This window comes from Stylophora pistillata, chromosome 4 (genome assembly GCF_964205215.1).
Source record: "Stylophora pistillata chromosome 4, jaStyPist1.2, whole genome shotgun sequence".
NCBI classification, from domain to species: Eukaryota; Metazoa; Cnidaria; class Anthozoa; order Scleractinia; family Pocilloporidae; genus Stylophora; species Stylophora pistillata.
In genome coordinates this window covers 35,094,806-35,117,141 of record NC_142522.1, presented here as the reverse complement: position 1 = coordinate 35,117,141, position 22,336 = coordinate 35,094,806, and the positions used below count along the sequence as shown (strand labels likewise).

Here is a 22,336-nt window from a genome sequence, read left to right as displayed (position 1 = left end):
TCCTTTTTGACTCCTTTAAAGATGAAAATGTAGCGGTTTTGTCAGGTTTGCATGCAGTTTTCGGTTTTGCTGCGTTTTTTCGTCGGTTTTTCAGTTTTGGAGGGTTTTTTTCTCCGGTTTTGCGGTTTTCCCATAGGCCCCAATGCCCCCCCCCCCCCCCCCTATTAAGATGCCATACGAAACAAAATATTTCGCAATAATTTTCAGAAATGTTTTTCAGTTTCCAAGATGGCTGGTAAATTAATTTATTTGGAATGCCGTGCTATTGAAGATTTGAGAGGCCTCCCCCACACCTCCCTTCACTTTCTTTTCTTTCAGCCCTATATTTACGCCTGCCTAATGATTGCTCCACCGAACAAGGGTTGCAGTCCAGCAGAAGTCTGATTAACAAATAGATTCCATGTTGCCATGCGTATATTCAGTAATATTTAACAAATCACAGCTGACGTCAAAATGTGGTCAGAACAACAAAGTGGCACGCGATGTGCAGCTGAGTGTGACATATACTGGACTTTACATCAATGTGTTTTATATCGTTATCGGAAACTAGCTAAAGAGTCCGCTGAGTTCCGAAACTTCACTTTTTCATTTTGATAAACTTTCTCTCCCCCCCTCTCACACTGTTCTATTCTCAGGTTCTGTTCTCTCTCATCTAAAAACATAACACGATCCCGTCCAAATCATCTGTCATCCGGAAATTAATATGTCATCCAATTAATTGACCAAGTGTGTTACTGATGTCCTTTCCACATTATGATCTCTTCATCATCATCATCATCATCATCATCATAGTTTATTTAATAAAGCAGGTTGAGGGATAGGCAAGACATTACGTCCTGATGTGGACCTGCATCAATTAAACTATCAATTAATAAATACCTAATTAGTGAATAGACCGAAAATGGTATGTAAATAATGACAATTAAAAGAAATAAATATTAATAACAATACGGAGTAAATGTTAAAAGTATTGAAAGTCAACAGATTTGTAGGAAACACTGCAGGAAGCTTTAGCAAAACTGATAGATTTCAGAATTCTCTTATTTTCCCTGAGTTTTCTCTTGAAGGAAGTTAAGTTTGAACAGTTCTTCATGTCGTCGGGAAGGAGGTTCCAGGATAGTGCAGCTCTGTGCTTAAACGAAGATCTTCCCATTTCTATTCTTGGTCTATGAACCTTACAGACCCACGGTAACATGGAATCTATGTGTTTTGTGTGATAATAAAAAAAAAAAGCGGTTTTTTAATGACGTCATCTATGCGTCTGTACCCCAATAGATCATAAGAATCAATAAAATCGGCTGAATGATTCTGCTTGATTCAATTAATTAGCTTATTTTATAATTACCAGCAACCATTAAACGTACTTTACGGAATCAATATATGACTGTGTGTAAATAACGTGGATGACATGAAAGCCTTTTGAAAGCCTTGTTTTTTTCAATGGCTCACGGAAAAATTAGCGTGACTGTTCCCACCCATAACTGTGGTTTTGGACTAATTATAACATATTATGCATGCATGATTTACGATTTTGTAATTCATACAACAAAAACAATGGCTGAAAGCTCTGATTGAAAACGAAGAGTACAGAACAAAATTTACGAGTTGTGGCGAAATTCTTCGGCACATCTTTCTCCGGTCCACATCATAGACCACCAAACGGTACAAATAAGGTATATGACACGAAAAATGTTCTTAATGCGATAAACTTTTTTTCTTTCATTATTATTCACGTCGCACGCGATGCCGGCCTGTACAATACCGGCCTGTACAATACCGTATGTAGTTCAACACTCTTTTACGTGGCCTGCAAATATTCCAGTAGGTTTTAGTAGGAATTAATTAATCTAGAACGAAATATCATAAGGGATGATATGAGGGAAAAGAGGCAGCAGCAGCCTCGATCATGCGATGATTCTTTCAGTTTGCAGGTAGGTATGACAATTCTGTAAACTCGATTTGAATCACCAACCAGGCCGATTAATTTATAAGAATTGTGAGAAGATGTAAGATTTGTGAGGAATGAATCTTGTAAAGAGCACTTAGCGAGTCAAACATCGACAAACAACACTAGAATCGAAAGTTGTAATAATTTGTTTATTTAGACGATTTTTTTCTATAATTCAGTACATAACATAACATAACATAATCTTTATTTCTTAAGATAAAATCACATATCCTAAGTTACAACATAAACTCACAATGGAAACTATTACATGTCATATTTAAAAATTATCCTATTACTAAAAACGTTCTTAAACCTTTCAGTGTGGATTCTAGGGACAGAGACTGACGTATTTCTAAGTATGGATCATTTCTTTAGTTTTCAATACGAAGACAGCAGCGCCGACTCAGTTATCAGCACTTCAAAAGCCGATCTACAGCACTCAGGTGACCACCATGTAAGTCCAAAAGGCTTTGTATTGTGGGGTCCGGGATAGTCTCCCTCGCAGTCGTTTTTAGTCTTGTCACGCAACGCTCCTCCGTTGCGTGACGAAACTAAAAACGGCTGCGAGGGAGACTAGGTCTGGGAAAGTGAGTTCATACGAAAGACAGGAGATTTGCATACTCACCATGACACACCTCGAAGGTTTCTATGTGGCGTCATTCACAACCGATCACGAATAATAAAAATACAATCCACCCATGAATGTGCTCCATTCCCATGGTTGGTCAAACATTTATGAAAGAGTAAATTCCGCGCCTCCTTCAATTCGTGATTGTGGGCGCTTTCCATTCGACCAAAATTTTCGACATTTCCGGTCTGAAATCGAATGGGACGGGAAAAGTTCCGGGATAAGTTTTCGAAAATTTAAGAATACGTTGTGAGTGTGCCCTCTTCGATGCCGTCGGACGCGTCCCACTCGACCAGCGAAAATTCCGATATTTTGAACTGGTGATTGTTATTGAATGGAAAGCACTCTGTACTTTCACATTTCATGAGTTATTGATATATATTTTGTAATTATAATATTATTGTATTTACATTCTCAATTAATTTATATATTTGTATTTTTTTTTTTTTTAATTCTATTGAGCTGAAAAGCCCACTTAGGGAGCATCAATAAAGTGTATGAAAGTGTATGAAAAGGCAGTCTATTTTGACCCTTATTTGGCATATTGTCCCGTATTTGGGGAAGACACGCGTAGGCCGCCATAGGGACGTGACTCGACCTCCTTATTTGGAACCATGTGTTCCTTATTTGGGAGAGTTAAATTCCGCGCCAACCCTCACGCCCCGTATTGACCAATCATGCCTCGCAGTTTCCAATACGTCATGCAAGTCTCGTGACTAAACACGCTCACAGGGAAAACGCACAAAAAAAACGTACGAGGCTTTGACTAGGGAATATATAGTTTTTCATAATGGAAGGGGGTTTACTTGTTTGACTCCCTGGATAATGTACGGTATCTGCATTATGTTTGAACAGTTAAAGTAGAAATCGCAACAGAAACATTCGCATGAATCGAATTTTAAAACTTGTCACAGAGATCATGTCAATTTCACGACCCCGTGTAAAGAACGTTCGCGCTTAGAATACTTAACCGGCTTCGTAAACAACGTTGATCGCTCAGGGGAAAAGGTTCAGCCCACTGTACACCTAGACTGGATGGGTCATAGCAAATTTGATGTAAGTTCAATACTTTCTTAAGAGATCGAATTATATCAGAACGCGATTTGACATCAAATAAGCTAGTTATTTAATCATTATCCGTGATCCTATTCTTACAGACATCTTTGGTGAAGGCATTCGCCGCCGGGTCTTTGAGCGGCACTTGTTCTGCTCTGTTATTTCAACCATTTGATCTGGTAAAAACTCGTTTGCAAGTAGAAGGAACGGCTTTATCTTCTGCTGAGCGGCTGAAGTTAGGGTAAGAATCTCTTTTGTTGAGTAAGAAAGTATTTTTTTTTTTTTGTGCTTTTAACGAAAAACTGGTTCGAGAAGAGATACTTGTAAATGAGATCTAGTTTTACAGGTCACTAAAAACAGGAGCTTGAATTACTGATTATCCTGCTTGTTGTTTTTCCTTCACAGTGGAAGCAATGGTATGCTTTATACGTTCTACTCAGTAGCTCGAAGAGAGCATATTGGTGCACTTTGGAGAGGGCTTGTTCCAGTAAGTTGGTACTCTCCTTTTTTTCCTCATCCATTTCACATTGGAACCTTCTGTCATTTCTATTCTGTACTCTGTTACTTTTGACTGAGTTTCCACGTTTAACTTTTGTCTCTAGGCATTGTCGAGATGTGTCCCTGGAATTGGAATGTACTTCTGTGCTCTTCATGGTTTGTCACGATTTACTAGGTGAGTTAATCTCTGCACACTTCATCGTTTGCACATGGTTACCACCCTTACAAAAGATGAACTGATACAAGTGAAATATGTATGTACCATTCTGTTGGTGCAATGAAAAAGATTTGCATTCATGTTCTGTTTTACAAGTTCCATTTTTTATACCGTTTGATACTCAACATGTGCAACTTTTTTTGCAGTGAGGAAAGAACCTTGGTAGAATCAGTTTTATTAGGAGCAAGTGCCAGAACAATAGCAGGAATCACCCTCTTGCCAGTTACCGTCGTGAAAACTAGATATGAGGTGAGTTTTCAAACTTCTTACCAAAGTCTGAATATAAAATGATTTCAATACATCGACAAAGTTGAAATGGTAAATTGGCCACCATTACGATTATAAAAGCTGACGTTTCGAGCGTTAGCCCCTCCGACGAAGGGCTAATGCTCGAAACGTCAGCTTTTATAATCGTAACGGTGGCCAATTTACCATTTCGACTTTGTTGATATATTGAAAGTATTTCGTTACCCCCACCGACGCAGCCCCAAACAGTTTCTTTAGAAACTATCAGCCTTTATTCAAAGTCTGAGTATCTCTCTTTTGGATGCTGGGCCCCATTTACTCAAATTTGGCAGAAGTAAAACAAAATTGATAAATTGCACTGAGTAAGTACTTTTCCCCTCAATTGTAGAGTGGATTTTATAGCTACAGCAGTATGTTGGATGCACTGATGTCAATCTGGAGAAGGGAAGGAGGCAAAGGTATGTTGAATTGGACTGACATTTGATTAACCCTTTCACTCCCAAAATCTCATGAGCAATTCTCCTAACTGTCTGTCACAATTCTTATGGTGTTAGTTTGGAGAATTTGGTATTGGATCAACTAACTCCTTTGATTGACAGTGCATCCCATTCTTTATTCTCATCCCCTGTGTGCTTGTTATTGTATTAAAATCGGTGAGGAATTAAAGGGTTAAAAAGCAGTTTACTGGTGGTTACCACTGTTTATAAGTGCCCAAAAGGCCTCTTACTCCTCTCCATTATCCCTTTGACCTCTGAAAGTGATTAGCATGTACATTATCACCCTTAATTGAAACATTAAGGTCATGAGAATATAGGAAATGATCATCAACTTAATAAAGCTCTGAATGTGAAACAATTACTCCTTGCTAGTACCTTGGAAAATGTATAGAGAACAGTGTTGAGAATAATAATAATAACTTTAATTTATATAACGCTCATATCCTGAGCTCATGGCACTTTACAACACTATGTTGGGGACTTTACCAGACTGCTAAGCAGGTTACAATCAAATAAAGGCGAATCTAACTGATGCCCCCTCCCCCCAATTCCCAGTAAACAGGCCAGACCACATCACAGTAATCTCGTGAGTGGGTTCTTTAATGCTTTAATTTTATGGCTAGGGGAAAATATTCTTAAATAAGGTAAAAAATGATCTCTGTCTATTATTTCAGGCTTATACAGTGGGTTGTTAGCAACTGTAGCACGCGATGCCCCATTTTCAGGGCTTTACTTGATGTTCTACACCAAGATAAAGAGACAAGCAAAGAATGGTGAGCAAATAATTTTCTCACGGAGTTTGAGAACATATTAGTAGTAACTGACTTTCAAAGCTACTTCTTGAGCCTGCATTGGTCATGCAATTTTCAGTGGAGAGTTCCCTAGCTGTTTACATATACAGGAATTGCCTGACCAACTGACCAAAATTTCTTCCTGCTTATTCGTAGGAGTAATTCATATCTCGTTTCTCATTAAATAAAGTGAAGGAAGAATTAAATTTTTTCAAGAAAGGATGTACTTTTCAAGTGAAATTCCTAGAACAGTCTGTGAAACATACTTTAATTTACTTCCTTAAATGTTGTTCTTTTTTCCTTTAGGACTAGGTACACCAGAACTCCGCGCCTTTGAGACTTTTGTGTGTGGTTCTTTAGCTGGAGTTGTAGCTTCAGTTGTAACACAGCCTGCTGATGTGGTGAAGACTAGACTTCAATTGTTTCCACATAAGTATAATAGCACAGGCAGTGCAGTCTTTTGTATTTTAAAGGTGAGAATAAATATATCTTATTAACGAAGGGCGAGGGCCGCACTGAGAGAATATTGGCCCTAGGTCTTGTCAGTACAGACTGAATGCAGCGAGGTCCGTACAAAAAAGACCAAGGGCCGATATTCTTCCAGTACGGTCCCGAGCAAGCTTGGTTAATAAGAGAGTTATTATACGACTGAAGTTCAAAGGGACACAAGTGCGGTATCGTTCAGGACCATTCAGGACAGTGCCCGGTCCAATACTTAGAGAATATTGGACCGGCAATAGAGCATTTTCATTGGTTGATTTTAGTTATTGGCCCTCTGACTGCCCGAGTTGTGTAATAAATATAAAGATCAAATGCATTCAGGTCTTCTATTTATTAACTTCTATACCTGTAATACTAGCTTAATTCTTGCTTTTAGTTAGTTACTGGTGTAATGTTCTTGCATATAAGCCAAAACTAGAAGATACAAATTCACTAGCCTATTTTTTCTCTCAAGCCCTCGGGTAACTTTTCAGTCTGGATCAAGTCCATTTTATATGCCTTTGAAGATTTAGAGCTGTATGTAATTTAACTTTGATTTTCATTATCTTTTTTCTTTCCTTTTAGACCAATGGAGTATTTGGATTCTTTAAGGGTCTAGTTCCCCGTGCAGTGAGAAGAACTCTCATGGCAGCCATGTCATGGACTGTTTATGAAAGAGTATGTTGACTTAATGATTAATTGTGTCAGAGATTTTAAGTTAAATTCTCTCTCAAGTTCATGAACTTATAATAGTATCCTGAAAGGGAGAGAGTCCTAACCATTTCCCAGTAATCATCTGGATAATACCTGTTGTTAGGATTAAGGTGCTTGTAGTCAACTGGGGTTTTCTTTGAGTTCGGAAATCATCAATTAGAAGTTGACAAAAACGGAGATTATAAACTTAAGGATCTCTTTCTGCTGTCCTTCCTCGTGGGGCTTGAGCTGATAACTGTCTGATGTGAGGTTATCAAGATTATGATATTCAAACACCTTAATATTTTGATTTTCACATAACACAGGCTTACTGTACTCAACCCAGATTAGTCTAGCCGCAGTAAAATTGCTACAACTTATGTGTGCAAGAGTTTCTTAGGAGCTGTAATGACAGGCCCTAATCTAGAACATGTACAGTCTATGGGCAAACTTGGCTAGTACAATTACTGAAGAAGCAAGGAAATTTAACTACCAGTAGCTCCTTGCTTCCATTAAAACCCTGGTCCTCTTATTTTATACTGTACCTTCTCATGTTAAGTTGCATTCATGATTGTTTTTTATAACAAAAGGAAACCTTCACTGAATTATTTTACAAAGTTGTGGTAATTAGCATAAAGATTCATAAGCTATAATGCAACATTTTTCATGATTTTTTTCTCTCTAGCTTTCAAGAGAATTGGGATTAATCAGCTGATAATGGCAGTGAAATATGTTCACCAGATACAAGGTCATTGTTGAAACCCAGCTAATGAGACAAGAGCAAAATCCGGGAGAAAGTACTTTGTACTAAAGCGATTTTATTCCTAGCAGGAATCCCATCATCAAGTTTTCAGCTAAGTACAAAGTGAGCTGGCTAAGCAGATTTCTGGTATTGTGCTTTTGCACACTAAAAATTAAGGAGAGAAGGGATATATAGTTATGTGTTGTGATATGACACATAATCTTGTTATTATCATAACATCTTCATAAGAATAAAAGAAAAAAGTAATTTTAGTTCTAAGAACAGCTGTACGGGTGTAATTTTAAATTCAGATCAGAGAGAAGTTGGTTTTCACTATAGATGTTGACAAATGATTATCTTGCTGATGACAGTGCAGTGTGAATTAAAAAAATGTATACATTGTTATTGAGGTGAAAAGAAAGTTAAAGTATATTTATTTGCCTACTTATTTATTTCAAAGTGAAGAAAAGGTAAAACTTGCACAGGTGGAGTTTTCTCAGATATGGAATTAAGAATTTTTCTTTTCTTGGTAAAGTCAGGTAATATGGAACATGTGCTTCTGATCACTGTCAAAAGTACAAATTTTGCCATAACAACTGGATAACCTGTTTACAAAAGTTGAAATAATGAAACTATGGACTTTGGATTTTGACTGGGTTACAAGAGGGAGTTTGAGGTTGTCATATTAATAGAGTTGTAATATGTTATTGAAAAAATTAGCTGTCTTCTGCAACATTTTTCTTATAGCATTTTTTCTATTTCTTTTTCTGCTGCCCTTTAGAAGAGGATTAATGAAACTATAGGAACTCCTTGTTTGAAGTTTAGTTGTGACATTCTGTTTCTTTGGAATAATTAAGCTTGATAAACAATAGTATTGATTTAAATCAAAATTAGTTGATTATTTGTGGGTTTGTTTCTCCACTAAGGAGGGAAGGGCAAAAAAAAAATGAGGAGTGGGTTAGTGAATGTGTATATTACATAAAAATGTAAATAAGATTTTTAATGATAGATATCTATGTGAAATAAAATGGAGAAGAGTCCATTTATCAAAGGTCAGATTTTTGTGAATCGTTGTTATTGACCAAATATTGCTTAATAAAATATGTCTCACAGTTATTGAAGTAGTGGTTATTGGTTTTCTGCCAATACTGGTATGTTAAAAAGAGCAGAGTAGGCTAAATTTCCAATTGACTAAAGGGGGTAAGTTTTCAAAGAAACTGCAGTGCTGCATTGGTTGGGAGTATTGTAGGATAGTTTGGTTTTATCAACTGAGTTGATAAATGTACACTGGCCACCACATAGAGTTTCTATAGCTGATATTTGGAGCATTATTACTCTCTGTCTGAGCAAAGCCAATTACCTGTTTCAGGGAAAAACTTCCATACCAACAAGGGATAAACCAGGGAAAATGAACCAAATTGATACTGTAGTGTGTTTGCTACATGGCAGAGTTAATGGATTAATGAACCAAATGAACTGCCCCCAGCCTCTCCCCTTTTTTTGACTGGAGTAAGGTGGGGCAGAACACATGTGGCCTATGAAAGCATGTTGAGAATAATGGGGTGATTAATTTGTGGGAATCCCAATGAGTACCAGCCCATTTGGTTTTGGCCTGTAAAATATACTTCCAGGGAGGTTAAGATTTCTGGATGAAAGCTTATAATGTCCCATATCAAGTTCTTCATCAAGGATGACCATGTTAATTGCTCTTCTTTTTCAAAATTTTTTAGTCCTTTCGGTATCCTTTTCAAGTGGTTTCCAAGTTTCCTCATGTGACTTTTTTATTATTTGATACTAATGTGAAAAATTGCCTCACTCTGCAAATTCTCTCCAATTTGTATTCTAAGTAGAAAATTCATTAAAACCATTGTGATAGAAAATCAAACAAATCTAATTTCATACTTCTTGGAGTGTTTGTTTTAAGAATTAATGTGACATCAAAACTATTTCTCCATTTTGGAGGACCGTCACCTTCGGCCTCCACTTTGTCTTCTTCACTTTGCAATTGATGCTAAAATGAAAAATTCCTCACCTGCAAAGTCTCTTCACTTTGTATTAATATTCTGAGTCGAAATTTCATTAAAAGCATTGTGACAGAAAATCAAATCTAATTTCATACATCCTGCAATTTTTTTTTTATTATTATTATTTTTAAGAGTTAATGTGACATCAAAACCATTTCCCCCTTTTTGAGGACATCATCGCCTTCGGCCTCCACTTTTGTCCTCTCCACTTCCTGAAGAAATGAAACGTGACGTCACTAATGTTATTGTTCTTTTTACGCCGGAAGAAACGAGTGAGGTACTGGGGAGAGTATCAGTAAGCAAAAAGCAAAATGGACGAAGTGGCAGATCTACGGGTTAGAAAAAGCCATGAATTTTTGGTTGTTTGGCGCCTTTTTTTTATAGTTATGATTCCAGTTGTTAATTTTAGACTTTTTCCTTTACATACAGCATATGTTATTGAGTTTTCGCGTCTCAGAACTACAATCATTGCTTGTTTTTGCGGGACGGTCAAAAACGGGAAGAAAACATGAACTTATGGGTCGAGCGCTCCAAATGTTGAAAAGCGAAGGAAATCATCATGTTAGAAAGAAACTACGGGAATTGTATGAGAGAAGATGTCCTCGGAAAATGGTTTTACCCCCAGCTCCACCTCGACCGCCAATACCACCGCCAGTTCAACGATCTCCGCAACTACCAAGTGTAAATTCGGACACAACCGGTGTTCCCGTACACCCTGACGTTCGACTTTCACATCTACCGTTCTTTGAACAAATCGACGACTTAGTGCGACCAACAAGCTTAGGTGAGTCTTCAACCTATCCTCTGTAGGAAATATGTTGGATTTTGGCTCGAAACGCCGTTTGAAATCGTCTTGTTGTTTCTAGATATTTCCATGCTGCGCAAGTGTCAAGTCACTCGTGAAATAAGTCATGACGATACAGCGTTTTTTTCGACATGGTTTGACAGAATTAAGTCTCTTTTTGATTTAGAAAATTAAATCAATTGCCAATGGTTCCTTTTATCCTGTATGTGTACATTATATATCCAATTTTTCTTTAGCGGAGAAATTTCCGCGTCACGAAGACGTTGATGTATTCAAGCCCCAAAATTATGAACGAAAATTCGGTGTGCAATCTTTTTTTCGAAGCGTGGGCTGTAAACCCGAATGTCTTTGGTAAACTGAGTCAAGAGTTATTTAAATTTTGTCTGAGAATTTCGGTTTAAGAACAGAAATTTCTTTGAATGTGGTCAAAATAAAATTCCAGTGAACACCCAATAATGACATTATCGGGTTAGTGCCCTCTTACATGTTCTGCTTTGTTCTGTTTACTTTGTTCTCAAATCAGATTTTGTCTGTTCGATGTGTTTGTGTAGAGAATCGAAAATTAAAAGAGGTCACTGGGGTGAACCTTTTTCAATTCAGGATTCAAAAGATGGCCTAACCAACCATTTTAGGGTTCTGTATTACACTTGTCATCATCACCATTCTCTTGTCATGGTTGTCTCTTTTATTGATAGGGTGAGGTTTTACCACTAAAAATCAAACAAATTAGAATCATTGTCACAGTTCTATGGTTTTTACAATACTTTGCATCCTATGGCATTACTGTTTGTGATCCTATGTTTTTTTCTTTGCGAATTCAATTAAGAATTGTTCAAGTAATAATATAACAATTCATAACGAAAGTTGTTCAATTTAGTATCGTCATACAGAACAATTCAGGGGCTATTAGAAGAATATGTAGTGTTTTTGAGTTTGAGAAGATGGGCGCATGGAACATTGTTATGGTCAAAGCAATATTGGATGCGTATAGTCACAATAAATCTACAGGAGAACATTTGAAATATCTGCTGCCCTGTTCAAGGCTTTCAAAATGACTCTTGAACTATGAAAGGGCTTGAAATTGTTCTCTTAAGAGATTAACAGATACTGACTCAACGATCAGTAACCATCTTCATGGAATCCACTGGAACTTATCTAAGTTATTTGAATCCTTTGCTCAGGAGAGGCTGCCCCGAAAGTCTTGTTTTTTACTCTGTAATTTTATGCTGATCATGTGTATCAGACTATTATATTTGTATACTGACGGAAGAAACAGAATGTGCTGAAAGGCACTACTACAATTACCTTCTTCAGTAGCTACTTCCTTCTCTCTGAACTTTTCCTTTTTTTTGAATAATTTAAAGCTTGAAAATGTGATAAAATTTTTCTGGTCTTGAAATTTCCGTCTGTCCATGCAAATATATGTCTGACTTTTATGTAGGTGTAACAGAATACAGGTATCAGTTGTAACTGGTTTATGAAATTTTATGTTCCATTTCCCCTTCCAAAAGAACAAGTTGATGGCAGGGGTACTGTCCTTAGAAATGTAGATGTACCATGTGCTGAAAAACCTCAAATATCTTTTTCCACAAGTTAGGTTGCTAATATTTCATGAAATATTGCTTTTAGTTCTTAGAAGTGAGTTGTCACACTTTCAAGAAGCATATGTTATGTTTCATTTAACTCCAAGCCAAGTGCAACTTATAAGTAGTTCAAGGTGAGCAAATTTTAACAAGGCTGTTTTTAGTTGGAAATTAAACTACTGAATCAAATTTAACTAAGCCTTTAGTCTAAATACTTAGGTATGTTATAAAGTAGTGCAAGTAGTGTTGTCTCTTATTTTAAGTGCAAACAGGTAGAGTAAAGGAAGTCTTTTCACCTGACAGTGTTGAATTTTGAAGAATTCCAGGTAATAAATTTTATCAGTTATTGCCTGAAAAGGAGAACTCTACACACAAGTTGTTCTCAATGAGTAGCTTTGTACAACAGTTATTTCTGTTATTGGAAGGGTCTTCTGTGTGCATTGCTTTTATTTACTAAAAAATAATACATTTCTGGCCACATTGTTTGCAAATTACTTGTTTCACCAATATAAATTTTTTTCACTTACCACTTTGCCATAATCATAATACCTATATGTTCACAGTTCTTGGGAGTGTTCAAACATCTACATATACTAACCATGTAGTTGAACCTCTTTCAAAGGGATACGCGGCCAAATTCTAGGAATGAGTACACAGTTCAAGTTCAATTAAGGTATTGTAATGTTAGAATGCATTGTTAGTTTTGAATCTTATTATGCATGTATTTAAGGGGCTCCTAGAGTTGGCAAAGATGATACAAATCTTAAGTTTTGATTGGTGTTTTGCCGGCATTGTTTCAGCCTGAAAATATTTTGTTGAGCTTTCTCTCGTGTGATAAATCCTTTTTTTAGCCAGTTCAAGCTGGCTTTGTATCAATTGTATTTATTTTCCTCTTGCATGTTGGAAGATATCCATGTTGGCCTCATGCTGGGCTAATCACAAAAATAACTGGTCATGAACCGGTCATATGTCAGCCAAATCAGATTATTATTTTTTTGCATGCATTGCGTCTGTAAGAGACACAAAGGATTGAATTACTCACAGTAATACATGGTACTTGGGCCAGTTTATGCCTGGGGATGCACCATTAAAGAAATAAATGTTGTATAAAGAAGAAGTGTGGCATTTTGCCCAACTTCATAACATCTGTTTAACTGACAGGACTTCAACTTGAATTTTAGAATTAAGTTGGAAGGTTGTATTTATTGTTGTTTATAATAAAGTACATTCTTCCTTTTCAGATTTTGCCTATTCGAAACAAGTTGTGTACAAGAGGACAACTTTCCGTCTTCACTGTGTGTCAAAGTGAATGGAAAAATGTGTCAGATCAATACAGTATGTCTCAATTTTCATATGATATTGTTTGAAAGTGTGCTTGAAAGAAACTGTGCTTATATATTTTTCTCTCCAAAACTTTCACTGAAGCAGCCATATACTTTAAGTTTTCCAAAATAGAAATTTTATCGTGATCTTGAAGCTTGAGCTTTGACATTTTGCTCAAGAAATGATCCTGGGACTGGCATGGTGATGGAATGAGTAAACACCTTTTTTTGTTTCTTAAGCACACCATTTGCAACGAGAATCTCCAAAGCATTGAATTTTGGTTAAATAAAGGACCAATTGATTATTACTGAAATCACAAAGAAATCATCTGACTTAACCCTTTCAACTCTAAAAAGTGACTAAAATACTACTTCTCCTTTTGATGGTAAGTTTTACCTGATAATGCATCTAGTATGGAAAAACTTGCCACCAAGTGTTGTCTTGAATATAAAACTAAATTTTCTCCTAGACAACCGATTTACTAAAAGACGTGTCAATGTAGGGGGAGAATTAGAAATCAGACCTTAGAAGTTGAAGGCTCGACAATGTCAGTAGTTATTCATTGAAATTTGATGTACTTTAAGGGTCACACATCACAGAATTGCAATCCTAATGCCGAATCAAAACGACCCAGTAAGCCAGTTAACATAACACCATTGTGTCGTCTATCGTCAACTGTACCAAATCACATTCATGTTACATGGACACCAAAATTTGGTCAGGTAAGCCTGGTTATTTATTCATTAGAGTTAGATATTCCATAAATGATAACAGAAGGCTCTGCACAAGCACTTTTCCTTTTAAAAGTGTGACTAAAGTTTTGCCGATACTTTCCGTTCAATTTTGGTGCAATGTATTTCAAAGAATCTTATCAGCAGAAACACAGTGTTGTATAAGCGATGCAAGGTTTCCTCCCAAAGAATTCCTCAACATTTCAATGCAAACTGAACACCACAGTGTGATGTTTGAACTGACATAGTTTAATTTTTGTGTATGGGCTATTTTCACTCCCAGAAAGAATTCAGATGAACAGATTCAACTTGTGGAGGAAAGAAATTAGAAAATAATGTTTCAATTACTTTAGCTTTGGCTTCATTAATATAGATTTTGATAAGAACAGGAGGTCTTATATTTTTTGGTTCATTGTGATGCAAGGACCTGAAGATTGGAAGTTTGGGGATAATCAACTAAATTAATGTTTATACTAATTTGGGTTTTAACATATTCAGGGGTGAGTTTTATAGACTTTATAGAATAAAGCACTGTTTGAAGTGTGATTCTATTCAACAGAGGCATGTGGTAACGGTAAAACTTGTTCAAGCTGTCACCTCGAGCTGCTTGATACAGAGATTGAAGAACAATGGTTACAGAAATCCAGACCATTCAAGGGCATTAAGTGAGTGCATGTACTTCTGTAGCAGCACACATATTAAGGCTAGCAGGCAATTAAAAAGCTATTGATTTAGAGTTTTTAATATATTTCAAGTTTGGTGTTTCCAATTTTTGATTTCAGTTAAGGAAAAGTTGGCCCACGATCCAGAGAGTGAAGTTGCCACAACAAGTCTTCGAGTTTCTCTACTTTGTCCAGTGAGTTTGATTTAATTTGGTATTACCCATAGGTATTGTAGATATGTTTGTTTTCACTTACTAATATACAATAATCCTGTTCTTTTGGACCTGTTCTGAAATTTATGGAGCAATCCAAGACATACATCATAACAGGAATTTCTTTTTGTTCTTTAAGCTTGGGAAGACACGAATGACACTTCCTTGCAGGTAAGCATAAATTTTGTTAGGACCACTTGTTGCATTACTCTTGGAAGGACTGAATGGCTTTCCATGGATTATTTTCCTTTAAAATAACAAGTTTATTTTTGCAGGGCCATCACATGCAATCATTTACAATGCTTTGATGCAGCCCTGTATTTGCAGATGAATGAAAGGCAAGTACAAATGGCTTTCAGTGTTAATTGATTTTTTAGATGTTTCTTTGAATTTTGCAGTGTTGTTCAAGAGCTATGGTAGTTTTTTTTCCTTTTAATTTTTATTTTTTTGTGGGGGTTTTACTAATGTACAGGCTACAGAAATTAAAAGTCTTGATTCTAAGACATAAATTCTCTTCTTCAAGTACCAGTGGATCTTGTATTTATCATAACGTTGACAAGATTTGATTTAAACTGGGAATTCTCCATACTGTTTTCTATACATTTCTTTGAGTGCTAACAAGGAGAATTTGTTGAACAATCATGAACATCCCAAGTTCGTGATCATTTCCTTTCCTCCCTTCACCCTAATGTGTGATTCAGAGGAGACACTCCAAGGAGAGATAAGATGCCAGTCGTTCTTACAGGTTAAAAGGGTTAATGCTTTCTTTTCTTTTTCTTTTTTTTTTTCCCCTTTTGAAAAGTTATTGATGAGTTCTTTGCTTTTCTTTTTGCTTTGATATCCCTGTAGGAAAACAACATGGATCTGTCCAGTTTGTGATAAGAAGGCACCATTTGATAAACTTGTATTAGATGGGTAGGATGCTTATTCTCTTATTCTTGTTAGGCATAGGGGTATAAAACATTTAAGAGTGAGTTGGGTATGACAGGGAGAAAGGATGAAAGAACAGCCAATCCTTACATTAACTTGACATGTATATTCTCTGCAGTACTAATCAAAAACAAGAATCACATCCTATAACTGAAATCAGTTGTAGGTGTGCAACTCTCTTTTAACTTTGAATTGTGTAGATATTTGCTCCTGCTGGAAGATTTTATTGAGAAATTGATGTATCCTTTAAGAATCAAGAGACAACAATTGGATGACTCTTCAAAAAGTGTAATGTTCACTGCAATAACCATGAGATTTGTCTACCAAAAAGGAAGTTGAAGCAAAAAAATCAAATGAGTGGACAAGACACTGTCAACACAAATTTTGTATCCTTTGTACCTGCAGATTGTTCAGAGAGATTCTGGAAGCAGCTGTTAATTGTAATGAGATTTCATTTCATGAAGATGGTTCCTGGAGACCAATAAATGACTTGCAAGGTATAGAGCACTTGTCCACCTTTAATCCTTAATGTATATATCCTAATAGATATGAACAAGCAACTAGACGTAATATTGTTTATTGTGCCCATAATTCCAATTGTCTGACATGTGAAATACAGTTATCACAGCCAAATTTTGTGGGCTTTATGCTGGCATGTTCCTCCTGCTATAGCTTCTCTATGATGCACATCTGCAGTGTATGTTGTTCAATATGCATCAAGATCTTATTTAGCAACTTGAGACATGCAGGCCAGACCCACAACACTTTATGCATCAATTGAAACACAAGGCTAATAAAATGGTTGTGGGTCACTCAGAGCCTAAATTCTAGGGCAAGTTGTGGGAAGAGTCAGTCAGATCATAGTAAACAAGCGTGTAACTGATCATTAATAGCACTGCATGAAACATGGCAGAGATTATATTGGCTGTGATTACTGTTGGATATCATCCCAACACAGCGCATGCATAGGCGCCAAATATGAGGGAAAGGTACAAGTAATGGTTGCTCCTATAACTGTGACACTTTTGATTCCTAAAAAATGAAATGCCACTGGACTGACTTATAACTTTAGGTATTTGCTTCAAATTCAAAATCACAAAAGTTGAGCTAAAAGGCTGATAATGAATTGTTGCGCTGATCTTTTGTTTCACTCCTCTTCCCCAGAACATGAAAGCAAGAAAGCTATTAGTGCACTGATATCCAGTGCAGTTGTGTCAACACCAGAAAAAGGTGTCTCAGCTAGCAAACTGCATCTTCAGGGTATGTAACATACCTCTGCGTGTGGAGAATTATTTAGTTGTTGTCTCCTGCAGTTGTAAAATATTTTTTTCTTACCTGTATTTCAAGAACAGCCTATGTTGTTCACTCCTGAGTGGAAGGGTGTAAACTCCCATACCAACTCCTCACGAATGACCAGCTCCAGTTAAAGACATTTCTTCAGCTTCCTCTGGATGTTGACTTAACCCTTTAACTTCCTTGGATGACCAAAACATAATTTCTCTTAACAATATCAATACAGTAACAATATCTAGAAGACAAGGGATGAGAATAAGAAAAATATCAATTAGGGAGATTATTATTTGATCCAATACCAAATTCTCTAAAATAACATATTAAGCATTGTATGTCAGTCAGTAAAGAGAATTATCAATGAGACCCTGGGATGAAAGGGTTGAGTGAGCATAGACCACTTTCATAAATGGCTGCCAGATTAATATTCTTTTGTTTAAATTTAAATCAGCCCGTCTGGCCTCGCTTGAGATAATGTATTCTTTTGAATTTTGTACTGGAGAACGGGTCCAGAAGGGCTAATTTAAATTTAAACAAAAGAATATTAATCTGGCAGCCATTTGTGAACGTGGTCTTTGTATTTACCCATGTAAAGGAAGGAAAATTTTGTTGTTTACTAGTAGTGGAGAGTCACCCTTGTGAGTTCCTGCATGATTCTAAATTAAGAGGACTTTTTGCAGGGGAGACAAAGGAAGTTGACAACAAGAAGGATAAAGAGTTTGAGGTTATAGACCTCACTCTAGACAGTGATTCAGAAAGTGAAAAGGATACAAACGACAATGACGATGATGAAGAAAGCGACAATGATCGCGATTTGAACACACCCAGGTACATTGCCTATTAGCCTCTCTTGTAGGCTGCATACACTTTCTCAGCTTCAAGAGAACTAAACTGACTGTGAAAAATCTTTCATTTTATTAAGCATAGACATTTAATGTTCAATTGTTGAACCAAAATCATATTTATTCTACATCTGAAAAGTAAACAACACCCTTTTTTTGGACAAAGATGTGATACTTTTTTCCAATTTTTGGCCTCATGATGTTGGTCATTTAGGTAAGTCTCTCTCTAGACTGATAACATAGTATCTGAGCATGTTCTGTTTGTGTAGGCCACCCTATGGTGTTATTAGCACTGCACCTGGACCTGGTGGAGTTAAGGCGCCTCCCGGTTTGAACCCAATGGTGTTAACAAACAGCACAAGCACAATACCTGGAACATCAACCTCGGCACTGCTGAATCCCAACTTTTTCTCTCCACTGGACTTTCCATGCCCAGGTACTTAATGTCATTTAGAAAAATTCCAAGAAAACTTGATTGGGTTTTCCATAGGCAGGGGTGTCAATAATTTTTTTTTACAAGGGGCAGCTAATTTGTAATATGTGGCCATGCCCAGAAAAGGGTATGTAAGGCAAAACCCAAACACAAGAGCCAGCCCACAGGTTAAATAGACCCCACTGAGAGGTCTTATAGGCAGTAATAGACTGCTGGTAACCAACTTTCATCGAAACCCCTGCATAGATAAAGGGAAATCTGCCACTCCTTGTCTTAACTTTCATTTTCCTTTTTGTTTTCATGTGATTTTTGTTGTTTTGGGTGTGTTACGATATTGTAGATGAAAAACTGGCACGCTTTTGATTGGCTGAAAAAGAGTGCATTTTTCGTGCAACACAAGTGCAATGGTGTAATATGAGTGCAGATTACAAATACTATGCATGCACTGCCAAAATTTCATGTCTTGATTTTCTGTGATGCTTTTTTCATGTAAATTATTAAAAAAGTAGCAACATAATTTCTAGCGCATTTTGGAGTAGATAAGCACTTGAAAACTTTGCAAAGACTACAAATTGCACTCTCCCTACAGGCTTGAGCAATTGTGTTTTCTTTGAAAATCTTACTCGTGCTTATTAACAACAAATTGCATTCCAGATCATGTTATTACCTTTACAAAACTGAAGATTTACCAACATTGAATTCAAATTGCAACACTTATACCTGAACAACAATGGGGCTAACTTTGCTCACCCACTACTTTTATTCTTTCTCTCTTGGTTAAACACTTGTCATCATCTGTCTTTTGTTAGCACTTGATCTCGACAGTATGTATCCTCTTTTTTCTCCCAACGAAACTGTAAGTACCCTTTGGTGGATGATACTTTCTTTTTAGTCCATTCTGTTGCTGTTTTTGTTGTTTGTGTTGTTGGTGTTTTATTTATGTCATAACCTTTGTATATCAGAGAAGAAACTGAGAACCTCTTGTGTGACAAGTTGTAGGTAGGTAGATAGTCTGTAGTCCTAGGTATATTTTATGCTATATTCGTCTTACAGTGCGTCTTTAAATTTTCATGTATTCACAAACGTTTGCAGTGCGTCTGTTGAAAATTTTGAAAGCCAATCAGAGAAGATGTTTTACAGAAAATTCCTTCTTATTTGAATCGAGCCAGTCAAATGTAGCCCACAAGACAACGAAATCTCGTATCGTTCAGAGGCAATTGGGCCTAAGCTTGTGAATTTAGATGAAATCTAACTGCTTGACCAGTTTCTGTTCGGCAGTGCTTTCATTAGATTTACTGTGTTCTGCAAAATGATTTAGTTTAAAAATATCGATTGTGAAATATAGCTTTGAAAGCAGCTAAAATATTTGAAGCTATTCTGTGTCAATTTTGTATCCTTTTTAAACCATGAAATACTTTTGAATAGTGCGTTGCTGTTGAATAGCTTATGAATCAGTTAGCTAGAAAATTATTTTTGAGTAATCAATTTCTAAATTTTGTTTAGAATGTAGGTATATAAGAGGACTTGTGCTGTCAGGGAATAAGTTTTTTTTAGATCTAAGTTGGCCTAGTTATTTCCTCTCTTAAACTGTAAGCACCTCAGTGGCTTTTCTTAATATAATTATATCAAATTAGTTAAATTACTGCTTTGATATTCGCTATTCATCACGAAACGCTTAGGGAACTTTTTAATGCGATGGAGCTTTGTTCCGACGCTGGCCAACGCCTAGGATTTCAGCTTTCCGTAGCTTTATACCACGTTACGAATTTCACGTTAGAGCGTTTTTGAATCGGGTTTTGTAAAACTTGAAGTAAATTAATCTCAGCAGTTATCAGAAGAAAAGAAAATGTCCCAAGACACCGTTGAGAACTCTTTCCTAACCAAAAAAAGCAACAGCCCATTTCCGAATTACCCGTGGCCTCTTTTTCAAAACGAGGCCTTGTACTCAACCATTCTTGTGAAAATGCGTTTAATTTGCATGTGAATGAAAACTTAAAATCATATGAAAGGATGAGCACGAGGACTCGTTTTGAAAATGAGGCCAAGGGTAATTCGGAAAAGGGTTATTGCTTAAAGCGCGGGAAAACGCGGGCGACTAAGTCGTGATTGGTCAGGGCTAGTTTTGCATCTGATTGGTTGAGAGAGTGGCGTGAGTTTTATGGACCAATCGCAGTGCGTAGTAAAGCAAAACCAAAAGCAATCCCGCATTACTTTCGATACTCAATTGTAAATAGCTCCAATTTTTAACCAAGTGTGTTTCATTTGGCCACCGACTAAGCACAAAAATTTTTTAAGAAGCCAGTCGTCTAATTGTAGTGTATAAAGATTTTCTTTACATTTTTATTCCTCAGTATCCAATGTATCATCAACTTCTTGGCCCCCACGGATCGTCAAATGTGATTCAGCTGGATTAACAGCAGCAAACTAAATCGAAGAAAGAGCAGATGGATATTATGTATTTTACTGTGTAGAGACAAACCAAGGATAAGCCCTGTTAAGTAACCAGTGACGGTTAAAGCACAAGATCATTATCTTCTCATCCCACGGCTGCCATCAGTGAAGCAGTTCAATCACAATCTGTCCAAGTCGTGGATGTTTGCTCAAGTTCTTAAGAAACCATCCCTTACTCTATCCTAACCTCACCATTACGGTGTCTCTCTTTGATCAGATAAGTTGATGCAAATCCCAAACCAAAGTAAAAAGATATGGAAACCTATTTAGTGCTACACCTTCCCATTCAGTAATTTTCGACAAGTTCAAAACTAAATTTGGAAATGCGGTCTGTTATGGGCATGAGGCTATCAGCCCCTTGCTGAGAAGGAACATTGATATTAGCAATTCATCGTGTAAGATTTAATACGGGCCCGTCGGCAACGACGGAAATCTTAAGAGACTTTTTCACAAGCAGTGTTAAACTTAATACCAACGTGAAGTTAAATACGTCTTCCAGGCTGTAATAAGATTTAAAAAATCAGACGGTTTCCCTCGTGGAGAATAGGGATACGGTTAGAGATGGAAGCTAATATATTTGTTACTTATAAATCCTCTATGCTTGCTGTTATTGATCTACACCATTTTTTAACAAGCTTGTTTCCTGTTACTAAGAAAAGCGCACAAATTGTATATTGTCAGGAAGAAGTATTAAGATAATGAAAGCTATTTATATTTTCTCCGAGAAGTTTAGTTTTATGCTGTAAGTACATGGATTGAAGGTTTATAATGATATTAAGATGCACGAGATTTCACTGTTAGTTAAATGTGCATTTTTCTGGAGATGTCTTTTTTGTCTAAATGCGTTAATTACGCGTGAACCTGTTCAAATAAATTATTGTACGTGCAAGTGTCTGTATCTTATCTTTTTTTGTGATACCTTTAATTGATACAATTAATTCTCTAATTAAAGCCATGACCAAATTCTCGAACGTGACTGGTTATCACCAACCCGATTTGAGCCGTAATCAAATAGTGTGCGCGTCATGTGCGGGCGCTGTTGCCGGATTTTTCGCCGAGTTCACTGTTCTTTGGGAACATTTAAACGATGGCCAGTTCGTTTCTCAGATGAATTGGTAACAGGATTTCGTGCCGTCTAAGTTTGTCTGTAATCATTCTCAAAAAATAAGTGATCGTCCGATTTTGTCAATCGCTTATACCAGACCGAATTGGACTCCACCCGGTCCTATCTCCATTACTTATTGGTCTTGTTCA

At 36.7% G+C, this 22,336-nt stretch overlaps 2 protein-coding genes across 5 annotated transcripts; both read left to right on the top strand.

Annotated features, from left to right (window-relative positions):
- Positions 1–1,534: 1,534 nt before the first annotated feature.
- Positions 1,535–8,912, top strand: LOC111322943 (mitochondrial glycine transporter). 3 transcript variants are annotated; one of them, XM_022926182.2, is made up of 11 exons: positions 1,535–1,673; positions 2,269–2,402; positions 3,734–3,873; positions 4,038–4,119; positions 4,235–4,305; positions 4,494–4,596; positions 4,982–5,051; positions 5,765–5,863; positions 6,188–6,354; positions 6,947–7,039; positions 7,740–8,912. In XM_022926182.2, the coding sequence occupies exons 2-11, from the start codon at positions 2,307–2,309 to the stop codon at positions 7,767–7,769; spliced, it is 951 nt and encodes a 316-aa protein (XP_022781917.1). In that variant the 5' UTR covers positions 1,535–1,673; positions 2,269–2,306; the 3' UTR covers positions 7,770–8,912. The 3 variants fall into 3 exon arrangements, with proteins under 3 accessions (XP_022781917.1, XP_022781916.1, XP_022781918.1); XM_022926181.2 differs by lacking the exon at positions 1,535–1,673 and having other exon boundaries at positions 2,146–2,402; XM_022926183.2 differs by lacking the exons at positions 1,535–1,673; positions 2,269–2,402 and adding an exon at positions 3,310–3,632.
- A 1,156-nt stretch (positions 8,913–10,068) lies between these two features.
- On the top strand, positions 10,069–21,971 carry LOC111322913 (E3 SUMO-protein ligase PIAS3). 2 transcript variants are annotated; one of them, XM_088757529.1, is made up of 18 exons: positions 10,069–10,155; positions 10,250–10,604; positions 12,255–12,342; positions 12,831–12,881; positions 13,450–13,543; positions 14,116–14,253; positions 14,822–14,927; positions 15,045–15,118; positions 15,276–15,307; positions 15,412–15,474; positions 15,986–16,051; positions 16,472–16,563; positions 17,231–17,326; positions 18,037–18,184; positions 18,468–18,634; positions 19,441–19,487; positions 19,594–19,630; positions 20,983–21,971. In XM_088757529.1, the coding sequence occupies exons 1-17, from the start codon at positions 10,132–10,134 to the stop codon at positions 19,603–19,605; spliced, it is 1,653 nt and encodes a 550-aa protein (XP_088613655.1). In that variant the 5' UTR covers positions 10,069–10,131; the 3' UTR covers positions 19,606–19,630; positions 20,983–21,971. The 2 variants fall into 2 exon arrangements, with proteins under 2 accessions (XP_088613655.1, XP_022781875.2); XM_022926140.2 differs by lacking the exon at positions 19,594–19,630.
- The last annotated feature ends 365 nt before the right edge of the window (positions 21,972–22,336 follow it).